The sequence below is a fragment of the Phoca vitulina genome, unplaced genomic scaffold (assembly GCF_004348235.1).
Source record: "Phoca vitulina isolate PV1807 unplaced genomic scaffold, GSC_HSeal_1.0 scaffold39, whole genome shotgun sequence".
NCBI classification, from domain to species: domain Eukaryota; kingdom Metazoa; phylum Chordata; class Mammalia; order Carnivora; family Phocidae; genus Phoca; species Phoca vitulina.
In genome coordinates, this window is record NW_022589742.1 from 10777196 (window position 1) to 10795508 (window position 18313).

Genomic DNA, 18313 nt, shown 5'->3' on the forward strand with positions numbered 1-18313 from the left:
CTACACTAGCAGTCATCCCCCATTTCCTCCTCCCCCCAGCCCCTTAGAGCCAGTTATCTACTTTCTGTCTCTATGGATTGGCCAGTTCTTGATATTTCATATAAATGGAATCATACATATATATGCCCTGTCTTGTATTTTGTTGGGCTTCTTTCACTTAGCATAATGCTTTCAATGTTCACCCATGTTGTAGCATGTGTCAGTACTTTATTCCCAGCAATGTATGAGGGTTCCAGTTTCTCTACATCCTCAACACTTGTTCTGTTTCTTTTTGATCATGATCATCCTGGTAGGTGTGAAGTGTTTATCTTATTGTGGTTTTGATTTGCATGTCTCTAATGACTAATGATGTTGAGCATCTTTCCATGCACTTGTTGGCCTTTTGTGTATGTTCTTTAGAGATACATTTTTTTCAAAGAAATTTTGGCCTATTTTTCCTTAGACTGCCTCTTTGCTGTTGAGTTGAAAGAATTCTTTTTATATTATGAATACTGGACCCATATTAGATGTATGCTTTGCAAGTATTTTAAAATACTCCCATATATGGGTGGTCTTTTCACTCTCTCGATAGTCCTTTGATGCACAGAAGCTTTTTAATTTTGATGAAGTCAAATTATCTATATTTTTCTTTCATTGCTTGTGCTTTTGGTGCCATATTTAAGAAACCATTGCCAAATCCTAAGGTCATGAAAGTTAACTCCAAAGTTTCCTTTAAGAGTTTTATGACTTTAGCTCTTATTGATTTTAGTTAATTTTTGTATATGGTATGAAGTGAATATCCAACTTCTGTTACTGATTTCTAGTTTGATTCCATTATGACAAAAAGGATACTTTGTAGGGGCGCCTGGGTGGCTCAGTCGGTTAAGGGTCCGACTTTTGATTTTGGCTCAGGTCATGATCTCAGGGTCATGGGATCGAGCCCTGAGTCTGGCTCCTCGCTAAGTGGGGAGTCTGCATGAAATTCTCTCTCCCTCTCCCTCTGCTCCCTCCCCTCCACTTGCACAAATTCACTCTCTCAACAAATAAATAAAATCTTTTTTAAAAAGATACTTTGCATGATTTCAATCTTTTAAAATTCATCGAGACTTGTTTTATGGCTTAATATGTGGACAATCCTGGAGAGTACTTTGTGAGCACCTGAGAATATGTACTCTGCTGTTGTTGGTGGGTGTTCTATACGTATCTGTTAGATCTAAGTGATTTACAGTGTTGTTCAAGTGCTCTATTTCCTTACTGATCCTCTGACTAGTTGTTATACCCACTATCATGCTGAGCCTAAAGCTTAGCCAGAGGTGAAGTCTTATGGGCTTCTCAGATCTTTTCTGACTCTGAGCTCTGCCCCGGGCATGCACATGGTTTTCTAGATACCCAAGTACACATGGGAGCATGTCAAAGCCCTTATTCTCCAAGGTAATTCATTCCCCAGTGTTTCCTTCCAGGAGGTGGGCCAAACAGAAGAAATCACTCCCCTTCTGTCAGTCCTTCCAGCAGTCCCCAGGCAGGTTCAAACAGACAAACACAATTCCTTGGGACTAAGGTCCACTCACCTCCCTCCAGAATCAGGAACCCACACTTAGAATACAAGCTGCCATCCTCAAGACAGGGAGGGGGTGGGCAAGAATATGTTCAAATGCCCCAAAACTCTCTTATCATGATTCGATGGCTTTTTTCCTGATTCAGCGTTTTGCTTGGTTGCTGTACGTCTTTGACTATCTTCCAGAGTCCTTCATTCCGACAGGTTTTTCAGTGTGTCTGGAGAGGGGTTGACCCCCCAGAGTACACTGCTCTGCCATTTTCCCCAACATCACTGGGTTCTGGGTTCAATTTAATGTTTAGGATTTAAACATTAACTTAAATCCTAATGTTAACATCTTCATTTAACAATGTGTACTCTGTTTTCTGAAAGGAATAACGCATCACAGGAAAGATAAAATTCTCAGGGCGCCTGGGTGGCTCAGTCGGTTAAGCATCTGCCTTCGGCTCAGGTCATGATCCCAGAGTCCTGGGATCGAGCCCTGAGTCAGGCTCCTGCTCAGCGGGGAGAACGCCATCTCCCTCTGCCCCTCCCCCCGCTTGTGCTCTCTCTCTTTCAAATAAATAAATAAAATCTTTAAAACAAACTAGAAATTTCTCTAGCATTACCAAACTTGTGAAAATCCATAAAATGATTTATTTCATATACGCAAACTCAAAATCTCTTGGTACACTTAAATTTTTGCAAATTAATACAGACATCACAATACTGCTCCATATAAACCTTTGTATAAACATTAAAGGAAATATATACATGATTTTTTTTTTTCTTTTAGTGCTTCCAAAGCACAGAATGTCCAAGTCCACCTGAAGACTTTCTGGCGTCACATGCAAGAACAAATGTCAGGGCTGCGGTAGCCTCAGGTGCACTTGGTAATTTCTCTAGACAAAATAGAAGAGAGTTGGAGGTAGATCGTTTGTGACTCTCCCTGCCCCCTCCCACTGAGAAATAAGTTACCCGAATAGCAGCTTTCTTACTCTTTGATTCAAACTGTCCTGAATATTGCATTTAAAAGGCACAACTATGAATTGTTGAAAACAATTGTTGAACAATGTTGAAAACTTTGTTCGGTACGCACAAGATGACCAATCGGCTTCTGAACACCTATTCTTTCTGGAGGACGTAGTAAGGGCACCAAGCAGTGCTCCAGTTACAGGGGGCCCCTAGTCACTCTGGAAATGCCCAGAACAACAAAGCTCCACGAAGGAAACCCTTATCACATCTAGTAGGGGTGACAGTGTTTACTGAATTGAACCTGCTGATATTACTAACATCACCTTCCTCAACTGGGAAAAGAAACAACGGAACAACAAACTAATACTTTCAAGGGAAAAACTCTTAGGGCACAAGCCAGCTTTTACTTCCAGATACTCATTTAAAAAAAAAAAAAGCTCCATGGCTTTTTCTTAGCCTCAGGAAGGCAATTCCCTTGGCTAAAACATTCTAGGAAGCTTTAACAATATCCTGTTCCATCCTACAGCACGGAGAACTTGCCCTTTTTTCTCCTTGGTCTTTGCATTAACACAATGATCTGCTGTTGATGTGATTAACATTGTTGAGGTGGTGATGGGAGTCTATTTTTTCTAGGACCTTCTCAAGGTACTGGATTAAGACTCGTCTTTTAAACCTAAAAATAAAGAGAAATTTTATTAACCAAAAGATACTAAAAGCACTTCCAATGTGCAAGGCACCGTGCAGGGGACAAAGCTGGGCTGGTGATCTCCATGGGGATCGAAAATGCATCCTCGTGTAAAGATGGGGCTTAGCAAATGCTGACAGTGCCAGCTGAGGGGGGGCCCAAGCCCGCCTCAGACTGTGGTGAGCCCAGAGGATTCCATAGAGTTGGATGAATGAGTTGGACTCAGATACTATCAATCTAAATGCCTCTGGAGACAGCCTTAACTCTGAGTGAGAGCCAGGGTTGGAGAAAAGCAAAGCGGAGCTCATTCCTCCCCCTGTCCTGCATTGGGCGCTACTGCTTAACAAAAAAAAAAAAAAAAAAAAAAATGAAGGTCTCCTCTTTACACCCACCTTGCGGCTTCCTTGATGGTAAATTCAACAAATTGTTTCTTGACTGCAAGAGGCCCTTGCACTTCTTCAAGCAAAATGAAAATCCTTTCGTACTCTGAAGATATAAAAAAGAAAACAGCTTCAGTATTTTAAAAAAAACACAAGTGGGAAATAAAATTCAATCTTTACACATCCTCGGGAGTCATTCTTCACGGGTGGAAAGTTAGATATAATTTGTACTTTAACTGTTCAAATCAAAGTATCTGCCCATTAGCTACTAAGGAAACTCTCGTAAACACTGCACAGAAGGGGTAGGTTGAGTGACGGCCCCCAAAGTTGTCTGTGCCCTAATTCCCAGAACCCGCGAATACGTTATCGTATATGGCAGAAGGGACTTGACTTTGCAGATGTGATTAAGTTATGGATCTTGAGATGGGGAGATAATTCAGGTTTATGCATCAGCGTAGTCACAAACACCCGAATAAGAGGGAGGCCGTAGAGTTGGCGTCAGAGAGAAAAGATGTAAGGATGGGAGAAGAGGCTAGGCAGGAGAGAAGGCGCCAGTGCGACCGGCTCGAAGACGGAGGAAGGGGCCACGAGCTAAGGAGTGCAGGCAGCCTGTGGAAGCTGGAAAGGGCAAGGAGACAGATTCTCCCTAGAGTCTCCAGAAGGAACACCGGCCTGCTAGTGCCTTCCTTTTAGCCCAGTGAAAATAATTTCAGGATTCTGACTTCTGTATTGGGTCCTTTTAGTTAAAGCAAGAGGAATCACTTTAAGTGATGTGAAAACCCAATACTTCCCAAAAATGTACCTCAAGAGATAGCATGAATCATATCCTGCATCAGAGAATGAGGACCTTCCGTCATATTACTGACGTGTGTTCTTTCACTACTTACTCCGTCCAAATTTCCGAACTTCCTTCATTAACTGATGTTTTATATCCGCATTGATTCCTTGCGCCATGGCAGGAGTTATTTGCAAAGTGTTTGGCACAGTTCCCAAAGTCGACGTTACTGAGGCTTTTCGATCCTCTACAGAGACACTGCCGTTTTTGCTTCCTCCTATAAGTGCGTTAGTCCCAGGTTTGTGAATCAGGCCATCTTTCCTTAGACTAGCGAAGTCATCGGACAGAGAATCCAACTGGTTGTGTGGAATACCATCTCCTGCCATATTCATAAGCTCTGGTGGGGCAGATTTTGACAAGAAGCCATCAGGTGGGATCTGACCATTTTCCATCTTCTCCTCATGGACCTCAGGAATGACAGTAACATCTGGAAACCAAATTAAGAAGTTGAGCTGTGAGGTAGGGGCGTTCTATCCACCCCACAGGTAGATCCCGGTGCTCCTCAGTTCTGAGGAAATTCTTTGTTTCAGAGAGCAAGAAGATGTACAGATGGGAGTCTGAGACCCCTCCAACTGAGCTCAGGAAGATCCTACTACAAAACCACTTTCTTCTCTTCATGGTGCTCTGAGTACATATGGAAACCAAGTCAGAGAGTACAACGAATAAGCATTCTCAGATCCCTGGCATCCATATTTAGCGGCTGCCTGTGTTTTACAAGCTGAAAAGCAGCAAGTCTCACTTGATGTCATGACTCCTGTCATTGACATATAAAACACCATGCTTCACTGAACTTGGCACCACACCACGTGGGCCCCCTTCAACCTCCCTCCTCTCTACCTCAAAAGTTCTGAGGAAACACAGGTGGCCATTAGGTAGACTCCATCACCAAAAATCTTTGTCTGTATATGATTCTCATCACTGCCTTCTGTGACAAAGAAGTGGGTTTCCTTTTACTCCCAAGTCTGATCCCTGTACTTCATATGCTCAGCCTCCTCTGGGCCAGGCACCGAGCCAAAGCCGGGGGATCAGCAAAGAATGAGACAGACGGAAACAATCCCTACCGTTATGGAACTTACATCCTCATGGGGGAGGCAGACGGTACATGTAAAAAATGCAAAGGGATTAACACAGTTTGTATTCGTGTGAGGAAGGATGGAAGCAGGGATGTGAGCGAGAGCAGGAGGGGAAGCGTCCATGATGCGTGGTCGGGTGGGGCCCCCTGAGGAGGTGAGCCCGGGGCAGAGCCAGGAACAGGAGACGGAGGCGGCCTGTGCACATGCAGAGGAGGAGGTCCAGCTGCTGGGAGGGCCGTGCAGGGCCCCTAGGAGGGGACGAGCCGGGGCCGTGGAGCAAAAGACAGAGGCAGAGAGAGCAAGAAGGACACGGAAAGGACACATGTAGGAAAGGATGACAGGGTCAGGTGGTGCAGGGCATGTGGACCAGCAAAGGACAGAGGCAGAGAGAGCAAGAAGGACACAGAGAGGATGCGTGATGGCAAAAGAGGATGACAGGGCCAGGTCGTGCAGGGCGTGGAAACCAGCATCGGGAGCTCAGATTGTTCTGAGTGCAGGGGGGAGTTGATGACGGGTTTGAAGATGGACATGGCACCATCTGGTTTCTGTGCGGCCATGGCCACTCGGGCCACAGCACGGTGAATGGGTTAGACAGGGCCAAGAATGGGAAGCAGGGAAATCAGATGAGAAGCTGCTGTAGTAGCTTGGGGACAGATGGTGGCAGCATAGACTAGAGGGATGGAGACAAAGGGGGCGATACAGGAATTCTATTGGGTGTCAGGTTGCCTGGACTTGCTAAGGGATGGAAGTGAGAGAAGAATTAAGAGAAATCATGGTGACTCCAAGGGTTTTCACCTGAAACCCTGGGGAAATAATAGTGCCAGGGCTGGGCAGGGGCCCATGCCCAACTGCTCCTGAGAGTGGATCGTGCCCTGCTCTTCCCGATCTGGCTCATTGACCTCATGCTAACAGGTGGCATCACTTAAGATTAAGCGTCATGCACTGGGGACGGCTGCGGGGAGAGCTGTTTTGGAGAGAGTGGAGGTGAGGCTTTCCAATGAACCACGTGAAACCGACTGAGTTTTGTCTGCCCGTCGGACACCTCAGTGGAGATACCATGTCCATCGATAAATTCAATTCTGGCGTTTGGAGCAAGTTGTAGTCGAGAGGGGTAAATACCCGAGTTGTTGACATGTGCGTCTCCTGGAAAGCCTAAGACTGCACGGGGTCACCTAGGGAGGGGAGGGGGGCCAGGATGGAGTTTCGGGTCCCTACACTATTTACAGGTGGGAGAGAAGGGGAGAAACCACAAAAAGAGGATGAAGAGGGGTTGCCATAAAAGGGCAAAGAAAACCAGGGCTCGTGGTGTCTGTTTCCGTGGAGGAGGGAGTGAACAACTGCGTCAAATGACACGAAGGAGCAATGGCAACATGCGGCAGACACAGGGGGGGACCCTGATGACTCCCGTGGCAGCAGAGGGGAGAGGCGGAGCCGGACCGCACTGGGTGAGAGCAGGAAGGGGAGATGAGGCCACAGAGCCAGTGCGGGCCCGGCCGTGCTCTTCTTGGGCCCGTTCGCTCCTGCTGCTTCGGGAACCTGCTTCCTGGCTCTGACTCACGCAGCGACATGCTCCTACCTCCACAGTAGGGCCTCCGTGCCCCACGGGGCACCTTTGCACCTACCCCATGGATGATTGAATAACGGTTTACTTAACGACCAAAAAGCGAATACAAAAGAAATGAGTACAAAGGAAACTAAAGTTGCTTAGTGTCTTAGTCGTCTAGGAGCCATAAGGAAATCACAACCACTACTCTATACCTGTGTGGACAAGGGTGGGTTTTATGAGGTTTGGATAAGATGGTAACCACGAGGCTGAGGGTGGTCCCTTGCCGCCCACGTGGTTAGTTACAGTAGGTGGTGTTTGTGGTTTCGCCAACAGCAGGGACATACTCCGCCTTCTCTTAGGTGACAGAGGACTGCTGGCTTCTCCGGGACGCTTCACTTTGTTTTGTGGCCCTGCTACGAACTCATCTGCTTCATCAATCATCATTCCCTAGAAGACATCAACGAACATGTTCCATTAAAGATCACGCGTCCCACCACCAACACAGGCCCTGCTCACGGGCCCGAGATCTGCCACACCCCACACCGACTCCTCGCTCAGACGGCGCCACTCTGGTCCAGTAGAACGGGTCGCCAAGGTCAGACACGGTACAATCACGGTTACCCAGAAAGCTTGAGGAATGAGCAACTCGCATGAACCGGAATGGGAATAAACCCGCAGTGACCTTTCTGAGGAAGGACAAACCATGCTGAACCAACAATCCCTTTTGTGTGCTTTTGCGCTTTAAACGCATCATTAGGAAATACTGATTATCACCGTACAGAATGCTGCATCTAAATGGTGGACAGCCGGCTGATGGAAAAAAAAGAAAATGTCATTCCCCCGACAGCAATCTCACAGAGATTCAAATATGTCCACTGTGGGGGGATTCTCACTCTGGGGGGTAAAGGATAAGAGTAGAAGTGTAGAAGGGTAGCTAAAAGCTGTTGTCATCCAAGGATAACCCAAGAATATGAAAGTATTTTCATAAAATCATAATAAATGACATTTCCAAGGCACTTTCCAAAGCAAAGCAGTACAGAAAGGTGAGAACACATTCACTGAGCTTTACTACATGTCAGGTCATGTTCGAAACAGTATTACACGCACTCACTCAATACTCCACAGGGCTCTATTAGTTAAGCGTAACAAATAGCCCCAACGCTACAAGTGAGGAGACCAAGGCACAGAAAGATTAAGAAAAACTCCAATTAATTGAGGATGGGGGTGAAGTGGGATACCTTCCAGTCTCGTTTGGTTACGAGAGAGATTATTGTATGGTCTGCACCTTAATACCAATTGTCTTCTCCGTATGTGCAGATATAATCCCCATGTGTCCTCATCCTTAAATGGTCAAGTCAGCATATCTCCCTCTCTCTCTCTCTCTCTCTCTCTCTCACACACACACACACACACACGTCACATTTAGATCTCTAGTAGGACAATCCAAATAAAGCAACATCACCTAGTACTTCCTATTTCTTTTTTTTTTTTTTTAAAGATTTTATTTATTTATTTGAGAGAGAGAGAGAGAGAGCACAAGAGGGGTGAGGGTCAGAGGGAGAAGCAGACTCCCTGCTAAGCAGGGAGCCCGATGTGGGACTCGATCCTGGGACTCCAGGATCATGACCTGAGCCGAATGCAGTCGCTTAACCAACTGAGCCACCCAGGTGCCCCAGTACTTCCTATTTCAAGAGGAACACTTCATCACGGTCTAGATAGAGCATTAGAGATCTGAGTCATGGAAACAGGAAATAAATGGTGATCTCAATATTAGAGGAATTAGCGTATAGACATGGGAATGGATACAGACTCTGGAGCTGGAAAGATGTGGGTTCAAATCCTGGCTCTTATCAGCTGTGTTTACTCAGGGCATGCCACTTGACCACTGTAAGCCTTGATTTCTTCTTATGAAAGGGCAGATAGGAACACTCATCTGCACTGCAAGCATTAAATGTGATCATTTAAAACACCAGCTCTTACTTGGTACTCAATCAAGGCCTATTATTTTCTTCAAGCAACACACCTTTGCATCAGGAAGCACCTGCTTTCCATGCACAAAGAGCCCTACAGTCTATTTTATCTTTTAAACAGAGGGAGCTCTGATTTATATTCATCGTGCCCAGAAGAAAGGAATTATAGCAAGGATATCACCAAGTAGGCAGACCTGGAAATCGGCATCTTACCTTCTTATCTTGTTTGAACGGATTGCCGAAAGTATGCAGTCTTTTTGGTTGATCGGGATCAATCTCTCGAAGAGGAGAAGCCAACGTCTTTAGATATTCCTGATAGTTACCCATTTGTGCGACTGGAACACTATGAAGGGAATCTGTAACATCATAGGGAGAAAAACACATGGTCTACAGCTGCAGTGTCCCACCCTTTTGAGAGGACACGATCACAGTCGGCTTTAGCAATGTGGGCCTTGGCATAAAATCTTGAATTCTAAGATCCAAAAGCATCTCTCTTCAACCCACTCATTACTCAGGGTACCATCACTACTGCCTACAAGCTCAGATCATGAGGTCAACCACAACTCCCTTCTGCTTCCAACCAGGTTTGAAAATGGGCTGACATCTGGTACACCACCACCCAACTTGAGGCACCATGTTTGTTCTGCATTTCAAAGAGCCTAGGCTCCATGGTTCTCTCTTATCATCTGGAGAACCTTGGTTAGTAGGCCTTCTGTTCTTGGGAGAATGTGATTAAATCTACAGGCTCTCTTCCTTAGAGAAGCTTCCTCCTCACCACAAAACTTGGTGTATAATTTCAGGAGATGGGCCAAGCTAAGATTTGCTCATTTTAACAGACAAATGACCCATTTTAAAATGAACAAAAGGGAGTAAAGGGGAATTGTATACCATCACCAATTATCCTAGACACTATCAGGCGTAAATGAGGAATTCTGGATTGAATTCATCATGGCAGGCCGGGTTGTGCAATTTCCAAAATCTGACAGACCTAGGTCCTGCCACTTTCCAACTCCCGGAACCTGGACTAGCCATTAAAATGAGAGAGAGAGAGAGAGAGAGAGAGAGAGAGAAACAGATTCTTAACCATAGAGAACAAACTGATGGTTACCAGAGCAGAGGGGGTGGGAGGAATGGGTGAAAGAGGTGACAGGGATGGAGGGCACTTGTGATGAGCTCCCGGCCTTTGTATGGAAGTGTTGAATTATACACCTGAAACTAATATTACAATGTATGTGAACTAGACTGGAATTAAAATAAAAACTTCAAAAAAAGAAAAAACTGCTCACTCTTGGTTTCCATGTCCATAAAATGGGCATAAAAGCAGTATCTCTCTCATGGGACTGTTTTGAGGCTTACAAAAGCTGAAGCATGCATGCATAGTGCAGGATATATACCGATTAATGCACACCTCCCCTAAAACCTGAGGACAAGCAAATTGTGCTGGGGAGTGTAGGGATTAAGCAAAAATAGGCATTCTAAGCCTTCAAATATTACAAAATAACCTACCGATTATGCAGTAAGCACCTTCATGGAAGTCAGGCTTGCCGCTCTCCTAATCAACAAAAAGTATTGCTTTGTTCATTTACCTTCATCTTGTCCCACGATAAACTTGTGTGTCTTCAGCAAATTGGATCTCATTCTGGTTAACTGGTCTAAAAGACCTCTACGTGGAATATCATAAGCATTTCTATATGTCTGAGGTTTCAAATCCTATTCGAAAGGGAAGAAATAATTTCAGTCACTCCTGGGGCTTTTGACATCGAAAGTGTCATTCTTACTCTCTTAAAATCTTAGTGAAGAGAACGACAGTCAATATAACTAACTGTAGTAGAAATTGGCCGGTGGCCAATTTGCCTTCGATGGCCTTTTTCTGAATTCCAATACACCCACAAAGTATTCAAAGCACTGGGAATATCCTTTTCCAAGTATGTCAGCTGGCCCGGCCCATTCTGCCTAACGTGGACCTCCTCTCTGGGAAATCGTGGGTCCAGGGGTCCCAGCAGGGCTGGCCAAGACTCTCTCACAGATGCTCTGTTGCCCGAGACTCCTCAAACCCGATTCTCTTCCTTGTCCTCTCCTCTCACAGGTGCGAGGGGAGCAGTACGACCTGAAGGCTCTCCCTGTCTACTCCTGTCCTCTCGCCCCTTTATCCTTCCCAGACATTACCCACCCCTCCCCGCCGAACGTATCTTGTACATTTAATTCCATATTGGCGTCTGCGGGCAAGACAATTCCTAGACTGGTCTATATGGATAACCATGAAGTCCAAAACAGGATCGTAATCATTTCAAAATTAAAGTAATATGACATAAATGTTTCAGATGAGTTCAAACAAACATGAACGATTTATGTCACAGTTTACCTTGTTTAAGAGCCCTAACTGGAAGCCAGCAAATTCTTTGGTATTCAATTCTGCCAGTCTTGGTGCACTTTCCCCTATGATTTCTTTCAATAGTTTTCTAAAATTTTTACTGTGCGTCATGGACACGCCACCTCCAGAATGGTTTTTCACTTTGATTCCAATTTCCTGGGGAGGTTTCTTCCCCACGGATGCTAGTATTCGTTCTGACTCTAGTTTGGTCTAAAATGAAAGTACATAGTATGTTAAGAAAAGATCTACATTATCACGGTTGTTTTCACTACTTAAGAAAGGTAATACTTTAAGAACCCCACAGAAGAATTTTTCAATCGTAAATCATAGAAAAACTGATAATTAAATATTTCCCTGTGCATAGCAAACAGGGAGGGGGCCTAGAAAGGTAAATGACTTACTACATTTTTTTTTCTCTCGTCTAGTGTCAAAATTATGATTGAATCATGGAGAGAATGGAAACTGTGGCTAAGACTTCCATTCATAGACATTTAAAATCACATTTTGTTGCTGTGGAATCTAGTCTAAGTCAACATATTTATTTCAGACCCAGACATAAAGGTTTAAGACTCTGTATTTACAAACGTAAACTAGTGCTAAAATTCAGATTACATAGATTGGCATCACATCTGGAAAAAATTATATTGTTTATTTCTAATATCGGACCACCCCCCAAAAAGTAATGCTTAATTTAACAAACATTACCACATAAATAATATGTAATGTGTATTCAGTAAGTTTCTAGCTAACTTACAAAAAAATCCTCTTACTAGACACTGTTAAACCACATTGATAAATATTGCTTGACAGTGTACTGGGCACATTTTGTGATTTACATACATCTGAGATGGTTCAAGGAACACTGGCGACATAGCTATTAAATTAGTAATTAAATTAGTAATTGGAGTGATTATAAATTAGTAATAATCTTTTCTTTTTCTCTAAAAGAAGGAATCCCACCAACGCCCCGTAAGCCCAAAAGAATTTTGAGTTTCTTATGATTAGGTCGGAGATATTCGCTAATTCTCACTATGATTGGAATTAAGTACGTTTATTATTTTTGCAAAAAATTAAGTCATGAAATAAGGGAGAAGAGCAAATGAAGGGCCTGTTTCCAGAAATGGTTCTGAAATCTCATTTGAAAAACTACACAAACAACATGTCCCAGAAGGTCCCAGAACTTGCATGAGTTTCAACTCTGCTCTCTATTCTTCCTTGTGGCCATACCCTGCTGACACAGCCTTAAAGGCCTAAGGTAGACATCAAATAAAAAATATATATAAATCAACAGGTCAATCAATCAATAAATAACCAAAACAAAACATTAACAACAACAAAAATCTATTAGAGGAAAGGGGGTCGTGGGGACACTCGGTAGACCAGAAATCTAGGTTTGCCTTTACTTTCTTTTGCATTTATGAGCATGCTGGCCAGGTGGGAGCTGGTAAACCTCAGACCATCCTTCTGTCTGTGCCAGGTCCTCGCAAGGTGTGTCAGCGTCCCCAACTGTGGAGTCATTTTGGTTGGTTCTTTAGTGACATCTGACACTCTATGGCTTACTACTATCTGTCTCCTACAGGCCCAACTTCCAAACATATCTGCCTTAAAGCCTGACGGCCACTGCAAATGCTAGCACTGCTCCCTACCTGGGAATACCCTTGTGCAGAAGAAGAAAGTAAAAAGGCTGCAGCAATTGGTCATATAACATAACACATTTGTATGGCAGTAAAGCTCTAACTCAGTAGCTCTCAAATATTTCCATCCTGCAAGAATGGGCTAGGTAGAGGTGAGAAGTATGATAAGTAGGGGTGAGTGGAGGATGAGGTACTAATAGTGGGGCAGGCAAGGGACAAGGTGAATAATGGTAAATGAGGTGGGGGTATAAAGGAACAGATGGAGGGCAAGAAGAGAGGAGGTTGAACTCCACTCTTCAGGTCTCCTTGGGGCCTATCACCCTCCAGCAATGAGGAACACTGGTCTCATCTCCCCGTCTCCAAGAAAAGGCATCTGGATATTTATTGCCTAAACACGAATGTCAGGCAAGACGTTGAACCACCACACCATGCCTCCGTGTGCTGACCTAAGAAAAGGGGGGGGGGGTGCTCTAGCCCAGCGTGACTTAAGGAGAAACTAGGTTGAGGACAGACAAAATGTGACCCATGAGATAATTTTACTAAGCCTCTGCCCCTCTTAGGCCACAAGATATCAACCAGCTTGTGGGTAGCACAAGCTGGCGAGCGAAAGGAGAAATGGCACAGCATCCAATGACACTGACAGACCCTTAACTGCAGTTTAATGGTGAAGCTAGAAGCCATAGAGAATCACATTATTACTAATCCATAAAGTGGAGAAATAGATACACATTTAATTTGAAAAATTACAATTACACTAAAGAATAAGGAAATGCACTTCTGAGGGCAAAGGATTTTTGTTTGTTTGTTTTTACCAATACTACCTGTTGGCTGAGTTTTTTAAGGTAAGAGATAACACTGTAACTAAGTCCACAATCTAAATTATCTGATATCAGATTTGGAGCTCCCATCATCCTTAGTGCTTTCTTTAATGGCTATAAGGAAACAAAATACACAACAGTAAGAATAGAATAAATCTTAAAATACTCAAAGTTCAGTTATAAGGGGCAAAGGGACATGATTCATTTCTTAGAAGTCAAGGTGCTGCACATAAAACCAAACATGGAACATTAAAAAGTGGCAATGAATATAGCAGAGGAGTAAGGAGCAGAAAGTAACAAAATCAGAAGAGAGTGGGAGAAGAAGAGCAAGAAACAGCAAATTCAAACAGGTAAATTGCTTTCAGGCTTAATTCCCAAATCATAAAATCATTTCATATTGCATTTTATCGTGCACCCCGTTCCTGCCATGGTAAATACTAACACACCCCAATTTCTCCTCCCAGTGACACCATTGGTACCCTTTAAGATTCTGCCTTTTCACCTCTAGAAACTTGGCCAAAAGTTTGCCACATCTGCCTCTGAAATGATTTTGATCATCTTGATTTCGATTATAGGACCAGTTCAAAATCATCATGACTGTTTTTCCCCAAATTGTAGAAACCCAAACGAGGCCAAGTAGCTTTTTGTTCTTTTTGGATTCCCCTCCCCCAACCAGTGCCCCTGCTTCGTGCTGTGTCTCGGACACATTTACCAGGCAGTACGTCAATATATGGCCTTCAGAGTTGTTTTTCAGAGGGAAACCCCATATTGAAAATTTCTAGAGTTAAAAAGGGAAGTTGGTATCATACATGAGTCCAGACCTATTTTTCTTAAATCCCCAAATCCCACTTTCATAAGGTTACTTTAATAAGAGAAACATAGATAGACGTGTTGTTTTAAAAAATAACCATGGCAGTTAAAGGCAATAAAATAAAGAAACAATTCTCTTCCACATAATTTGAGAAGACAGTGGCGACACAAATATTTAGCAATAAAAATATCGAGCTTATTTCAAGGGTCCAGTGTTTGGTTCACTGACATTTCTGGTGACAAGAATCATCATTGATACAGCTAATGCATATATACACATAAATACATACTAATAAGTAGTACGGAGGCAGAGTTTTTAAGTAGCTGTCAAAAGCCTGTCGCCACTTCAGATTTGGCTTAAGCTTGTGAACTTTAAACAAGTCATCTGTAAGAGAAAAACCAAACAAAGTATTACGTGATTCCAGTCCTAAATTCCAAGATCTAAATCAAGCAACCCGCATCTGCTATATTGTTTCCTAGACATCTCAACTTTTAATTACATTAGATGAACCTCTCATTGATCTGATTGTCTTTTTTGGTACTATTTACCAAAATTATATGGAGTATTTTTCTAGAAAAAAAAATTCTCAGGTTAGATATTCCTCTGCCATCTGTGAAGCTACGTAAAATTCAATATTTAAGCCCTGACTCCGATCCACACATGAAATATCTTTCTGACCCGTTACATATTGGTAACATGACTGTACTAATTTTCACCTGAGGGGGAATCCATGGTCACTGGTTGACGGAATATTTCTTTTATTCGAATGGAGGGTGTTAAAGCAACAACAAGGACAAAACCCCGGAATCACAGAGACAGAGAACAGATCAGTGGCAGCCAGAGGCGGGGTGGGGGTGTAGGGAGTAGGCGAAATGGCTGAAAGTGATCAAATGGTACAAACTTCCAGTTACAAAATAAGTAAGTCCTGGGGAATGTCATGTACAGCATGGTGACTCTAGTTAATGATACTGTATTGCGTATTTGCAAGCTGCTAAGACGGAACATCTTAAAATTTCTCATTGCAAGAAATTTGTGATCACGCGTCGTGATGGATGTGAACTAGTGTTCGCAGTGTTCTTTTCACAGTATGTACAAATACTGACTCATTAACATTGCGCACGGGAAAGTAACGTTATGTGTCAAGTATATGTCAATAATTAATAAATAAATAAACGGAGGGTGTTGTAAAGAGACTTTACAAAAGCAAAGCCTCTTCCAGGCAATGACAGCGAGCTCTAAATTATGCTTTGGATTCGCCTTCATCAGCCTATACTTTGTATAGTCCTATTCCCCGCCCTCCTTCATTTCTTCCATTTCAGTGGTCAGGCATTTCGAGCCAAACGTTGGGTCTGTCAAATATTAGCTAACAATTAGGTCATGGCACTAGTACAAGCTAGTGGAGATGTTAGGTTGGAGTTCGAAACTCTGTACAACTAAATATGTTTCTTGAATACCATGTGCGTTAATACCCCTAAAGATACTGTCCTTAAATAAGCGGACATCCCCTCTACCTTTTTCAAACTTAAATTTAATTGTTTTCATAATCTAAATGCATATAGACACTACAGGAAAATTGCCAAACCATGTCATTATTTCCTTCTGAGGGTATGAAAAAATATTTTTTATATATTAATTCAAAATTGGTATCGCCAGACATCAACGGGAACCTGCCCCACTTAATACAAATGCCAAAGATATTTTAAATTCATCTTCTATTTTGTTTCTTCAGGTTTCATTGGCTCTTATCCAAAAAAATCCAAATGCTTTACTTCCAAGGACAAAAGCATCCCTATGCCATATGCATAATTTCTCTACAAATAGGCCTATTCTTTGAAATGCTGAATTACTTTAGTTAAGAAAAGCAACTACACATTTTCTTCCTTTTACTGCTATAATAAATTATTCACCCCTGCCGAAACTAATTTAAATGAATTTACAAAGTCATAAAATGTGGGTCTTTTGTTCTTTTGGTGCAGGGTAGAAAGAACAAAGAAAAACAGATCTGAAGAGATTTCTGGCTCATTGTAACATGCAGGTCCTTTAAAGACCATTCATATCTTGACAGAAAGGAACGAGAGACGGTGGAAATATGCTGTTATACTTGGGTCTTTATGTGGAGTCTGTTGGGAATTAAGCAGATTTTTGGAAACTGACAAATTGAAATACCACAAGACTGGGGAGACATTTAGATATAAATAGATTAGATAATGAGAGTCAAGAATAGTCTTAGAATTTCAAACAATGCCGATTGCAATGATTCCACCAATTAGTCTAATTTAGTCTAATTATTTCTTGTCGGAGTTTTTAAAATGGGGGAGGAAGAAAGAGAATGTTCCACAGTCTAGATTAAGGGTAGAGAGCTACTGGGGTAAGGCTGCTTGAGTCACATTCTCCGCGGGGCAGGAAATGATTTCCATGGCGTTAGGTTGTATTAGGACAGGACAGTGAAGATGTCATAAACACTCAGCTAGTCAACGTTTGAAAGACAAAGAGATCAGAGTGTAGGAGAGTAAAGTGATACGACCCACACCTCAAAAACTACTAACATTTTCCCTTCCATTCATTTCTCCCCATTTCCTGCTGCAAAAAAAGGGGGGGGGGAAGAGGTGGGCTTGAGTTCCAGGCTCAGCCACACACTTAGGAGAGTGAGCTTTGAGAAACCACTTCACCTTCTTGTGCCTCCGTTTCTTTTTGTTCTCCTGATTGGAACACTGGTCTTAATATGGAGCTGAATTTTATTTTTTACACAAATCTCAGTTCTTAATTAAAAAAAAAACAAACAAACAGGGGCAGGCACCTGGGTGGCGCAGTCAGTTGAGCATCTGACTTTTGGTTTTGGCTCAGGTTGTGATCTCAGGGTCGTGAGATCGAGCCCCGTGTAGGGCTCTGTGCTCAGTGCTCAGTGGGGAGTCTGCTTGGATTTCTCTCTCCCTCTCCCTCTGCCCCTCCCCCCACACACTGTCTCTCTAAAATAAATAAATAAATAAATACTCTTAAAAAAAAAACGGGTGAACTGAATGTGGTATAGCTGAGGAAAAAAAGTTGCTACAGATATCTTAATTTATGTAGTTATTGGCCCTCGATAGAAAAAAAGATCTCCTTATTGAGAGATAATCTTCTTGCCAACTGTGATATTCTGGTTACCACCCTACCGACAGGATTCTCATGATGGCTCATTGATCCAATTAAGCCTCACTTATCCATTCCAGGTAAGTTTTAGTGCTTAAATAATTAAACTTCTGTTAACTACTTTTGACGGAAATCTTGAATTAATAAAGAAAAAAAAAAACAAGGGTGACCTTTATGGACAGTTATCATATTATGCAGTAATACAGTGATGTTTCTGGGCATTAGGAAGTGTATGTGACTTAACTTGCCTTTTTACTAAATGCCCCGCCCAACAAATTGCAAAACTGTCCTATATCTTTATATAATGTCCTTCATATGGAATAGCAGTGCCTTCAATAGCTATGAAAATAACATAGATATCAATAATGACAATAGTAATGATAATGCTAATAGCATTATTGAGCAGTTACTATTTGCAATTTAACTGCATTAATTCATTTAATCCCAACTAAATGCCTTTGGGATACGTACTATCATTACGCCCATTTTACAGATGAAGTAAGGAAGGCACAGAGAAGCTATGTACCTTATCCAAGGTCAAAAAGCTAGCAAACAGCAGAGCCAGGATCCATA

The 18313-nt window shown here is 42.7% G+C and overlaps 1 protein-coding gene across 6 annotated transcripts in view; it reads right to left on the reverse strand.

Annotated features, from left to right (window-relative positions):
• Positions 1–2152: 2152 nt before the first annotated feature.
• LOC116647131 (integrator complex subunit 6-like) overlaps positions 2153–18313 on the reverse strand; it is a 53330-nt gene continuing 37169 nt past the window's right edge. For 5 of the 6 annotated variants that reach the window (XM_032428259.1, XM_032428261.1, XM_032428258.1 and 2 more), the window contains 9 exons: positions 14901–14995; positions 13804–13914; positions 11340–11558; positions 10564–10687; positions 9191–9333; positions 7352–7454; positions 4441–4815; positions 3566–3659; positions 2153–3161 (listed from right to left, as the gene is read on the reverse strand). In XM_032428259.1, coding sequence (XP_032284150.1) covers positions 3053–3161; positions 3566–3659; positions 4441–4815; positions 7352–7454; positions 9191–9333; positions 10564–10687; positions 11340–11558; positions 13804–13914; positions 14901–14995 — 1373 coding nt within the window. In that variant the 3' untranslated portion in view covers positions 2153–3052. The remainder of the gene's footprint in view (positions 3162–3565; positions 3660–4440; positions 4816–7351; positions 7455–9190; positions 9334–10563; positions 10688–11339; positions 11559–13803; positions 13915–14900; positions 14996–18313) is intronic. The other variant, XM_032428260.1, reaches the window with a different exon arrangement.